The 3536-nt window shown below is 28.5% G+C and overlaps 1 protein-coding gene across 1 annotated transcript; it reads left to right on the forward strand.

Annotated features, from left to right (window-relative positions):
* The first annotated feature begins 242 nt into the window (after positions 1-242).
* Positions 243-3096, forward strand: LOC111700362 (FYVE, RhoGEF and PH domain-containing protein 6). The gene is made up of 6 exons (XM_023471244.1): positions 243-264; positions 644-729; positions 926-1111; positions 1588-1653; positions 1897-1958; positions 2884-3096. Exons 3-6 carry the CDS (start codon positions 953-955, stop codon positions 2903-2905), a joined length of 309 nt encoding a protein of 102 aa, XP_023327012.1. The 5' UTR covers positions 243-264; positions 644-729; positions 926-952; the 3' UTR covers positions 2906-3096.
* Positions 3097-3536: the final 440 nt, after the last annotated feature.

Consider the following 3536-nt stretch of genomic DNA (forward strand, 5'->3'; position numbering starts at 1 on the left):
GTAGATATATATATATATATATATATATAGATATATANAGTTTTAATATTCTTTTACAAGGTAGAATATCCTAGTTTTAATATTCTTTTACAAGGTAGAATATCCTAGTTTTAATATTCTTTTACAAGGTAGAATATCCTAGTTTTAATATTCTTTTACAAGGTAGAATATCCTAGTTTTAATATTCTTTTACAAGGTAGAATATCCTAGTTTTAATATTCTTTTACAAGGTAGAATATCCTAGTTTTAATATTCTTTTACAAGGTAGAATATCCTAGTTTTAATATTCTTTTACAAGGTAGAATATCCTAGTTTTAATATTCTTTTACAAGGTAGAATATCCTTGTTACAATATTCTTTTACAAGTTAGAATATCTTTGTTTTAATATTCTTTTACAAGGCAGAATATCCTTGTTTTACTATTCTATCACAGCCTAAAATATTCGTTTTTAAATATCATTCATTCATTTCTTTTTGCCCTGTATGACAACTTATATCATTCCTTTTTACTGAGCAATTTTTATAATAATAATATAAAGAAAAAATTATGAATAATAAAAATATTAAATATTTATGCTCTGGTTTAGATTTCGAATCAGACGACATTTTTTGAAACTCTGTAATTGTTAATGTTCTGTTCTAGAGTTCGGATCAGACGATTGCTTAAGTTCAAGATTCTATAGAAAGGAAGGAAGATCTGTAAATAAATATATTCCTGGAAGATTAAAGGTGAAAAAAACCAAGATAAAAACAAAAATTGCTTAAAAGGGAAAAAATAGAAAAAGAATATATAATGACTGTAGAAATGATTTAATTTTGGATTGTCAACTCTTGGGTGTGTTTTAATTTTTCTGATGATAATTTTAGTTGAAATTCTGAGCATTCTTTATCAATGTCGTCTTCTAACAATGAATTTAATTTCTAGGTAAAAGCTAACTCTGAGAACTCTGAGATGTCTGGACACCTGCGGAGACGTTTAAAGAATAATAAATGGAAGAGGTCCTGGTTTGTTCTAAAAGAGAGAGTTCTGTATATATATAGAGCTAGTGAGGATACAATAGCAGCAGAAACTCTTCCTGTTCTAGGCTGGACTCTTCAACCCCTAGCAGAGGTAAATATAACTCTAAGGGTACCTTGTTAAATAGTAGAATACTTCCAACCCTAACAGAGATAGATATCTCTCAGGGTACCTTGTTTGTACTGAAAATCCCATAAAAATGTAGAAATAGCTTTGAATCGTTTTGGTTTGTTCTTGAGAGTTTTTGGAAAAAGTTCCACAAAAATCTGAGTTTTCCAAATGTCAAAATTATTTATACTTCACATTTGCTGTTCTAACATTATGGAAAATGTTAACATTGAGAGAAAATATGTGCAACAAAAAAAACCAAAACATATTGTTTTTCCGTTTTATTCTCTCTTAGATTGATAGCAAACTTTTACAGAATTTATTTAATGTTTTTAAAACACTAATTGACAACCCTAATAGTTGTATAAAGAGTAAAGATATATTTGATATATGTATTTATCTACCAGAGCTTGGATCAACTTTGTTTTCTTTAAATAATATTTAATATAAAACTATTTTAGAAGAATTTTGAGCTTTATGAGGGTTTAAACCCAGGCCTGGTATTCCAGCTTTCACATAGTGGACAGGTCAACATTTATTAATAAAATATTTTATCTTTTTTTTAAACATTTTATTTTTTATTTTTTCCACTTTGTAGTTTCTTTTCTGTATTTTCTAAACATTAAAATTTCATTCCATGTTATTATTAAAATTTTAACAACAAATATTAATACGATAAAAAAGGTTATGATGTGTATCTATATGGTAGTATGATAATGTTAATAATGTTCATGTATAATATATTGTCTAACCATCTATGATATGTTCAGGAGTCCATGGTATTTTCCGCTGAAAATGACAATTTTGCAGAAAAGTGGATGACAGCTTTAAGGTTTCAATATAGAAATTGGCATCATTTTTTCCTTTTTTAAACATTATTTCTTTTGGCTTTTAGGAGACTTCAATCTGAGAAGATTAACTAATTTAAAAATTGTATGCTTGCTTTAATGACTTTTATTACTAGTTGGGAACCCAGGTTTGACCGGAAATATAAATTTTCGCTTTGAAATTCAACTTAAAATTTTCCAAACCAGGAAAATTTCCGTGGTTCTAAAACCAATTTACCAAATAAAATTCTAGAGATCTATGAGTTATGATTGCACATACAAACAAAAAAATTTACTGAGATTACTACTTTATATATATGAAAAGAATGATGACTCTGGCAGAAGATGCAAGCCAATACAGATTTTTCAAATCTTTCAGTATTAAAGGATTGTTTTAACTTCTATCTGGCTTATATCCTCTGTCAGAGGTACTTTCCCAAAGGCATATTCCCAGGAAGCAACTTCCCACGCGTATTTTCCAAGTGGCAACTTCCCAAATGTGCAATTTCCCAAGCGGCAACCTCCCAAGTCTGTCTTAGCCGCAATGATCGGCCACTAGCATGTTTTAGCCGCAGTGCTCTGCCCCCTAGCCCCCTAGCCCCCTCCTCCTTAGATTACCTAACCTAATGTTTGGGTTAAGTTCTCACTTTGTAATTGCACATGAAGATGCCTTTTGGGAAATTTTACTTGTGAAGTCGTCTATGTGAAAATACCTTAAACCTTTATCAGAGTCAACATTTAATTTGCTATAGTTTCATGAATGCTAACTTGGACTTTGCAGATTTTAATGAGTCCCCTGTAAGCCAAAGAACACAAAATATTTTTACAAAGGGAGAAAAACTCTGCCCAAATCTATTTATATTCAGCATTAATAAAAATACCTTTCAAGTTTTTTAATGTTCATCATTACTATCATCATATTTTTTGCAGGGAAGCTACTATTTTTGAGTAATGGAGAACTGGGAGAACAAGGAGAACCAGGAGAACCAGGAGAACCAGGATAGCTAGAAACATAGGAGGAGAACCAGGAGAACCAGAAGAACTAGAAGAACTAGACAAAAAATACAACAGTAAATGAACATAATTTACTGCAAAGAGGACATATCTGTGATATTTATTTCTAATAAATTTGAAAACATTTAACATATAATTTAGCTTTGTTTCTAAAATAAGAAAAGAAATAAGTTTAAAATATTTACTATTCCCTTAATATATATAAATAAATATGGAAACCTAATTATTTTTGATGTTCACTATTTAGATATTCTTTTTTATTTTGGACATTTTCATTAAAAATCTTTTGATAAAAAATTGAAAGAGATGAATTGTATGTTTAAAGATTAAAAAAATTTCGTTTCTAGGAACCCTTTAGCCGTAGTATTCAGAAAACACTTCATCTTACTAAAAAAAGTTTTAAATCAAATCTTTAAAAACTAAAATTTTAAAAATGATAGTTTTTAGTAAAACTGTATATATATATTCTCGTTTTGTTTTTTCTAAAATCAAAGGTTTATTAGTTTTTATAAAAAAAATCAAAAACAAAAATGATTGTTTTTTGGTTGTTTTAAGCTAGCTCTACCAGA

Source organism: Eurytemora carolleeae, unplaced genomic scaffold (genome assembly GCF_000591075.1).
Source record: "Eurytemora carolleeae unplaced genomic scaffold, Eaff_2.0 scaffold178, whole genome shotgun sequence".
NCBI classification, from domain to species: domain Eukaryota; kingdom Metazoa; phylum Arthropoda; class Copepoda; order Calanoida; family Temoridae; genus Eurytemora; species Eurytemora carolleeae.

Coding starts and splice junctions, on each gene's coding strand:
- LOC111700362 (XM_023471244.1), top strand. CDS start 953: ATGTCTGGACACCTGCGGAGACGTTTAAAGAATAATAAATGGAAGAGG. Junction 1,112..1,587: donor CTCTTCAACCCCTAGCAGAG/GTAAATATAACT, acceptor AAACTATTTTAG/AAGAATTTTGAGCTTTATGA. Junction 1,654..1,896: donor AGCTTTCACATAGTGGACAG/GTCAACATTTAT, acceptor TGATATGTTCAG/GAGTCCATGGTATTTTCCGC.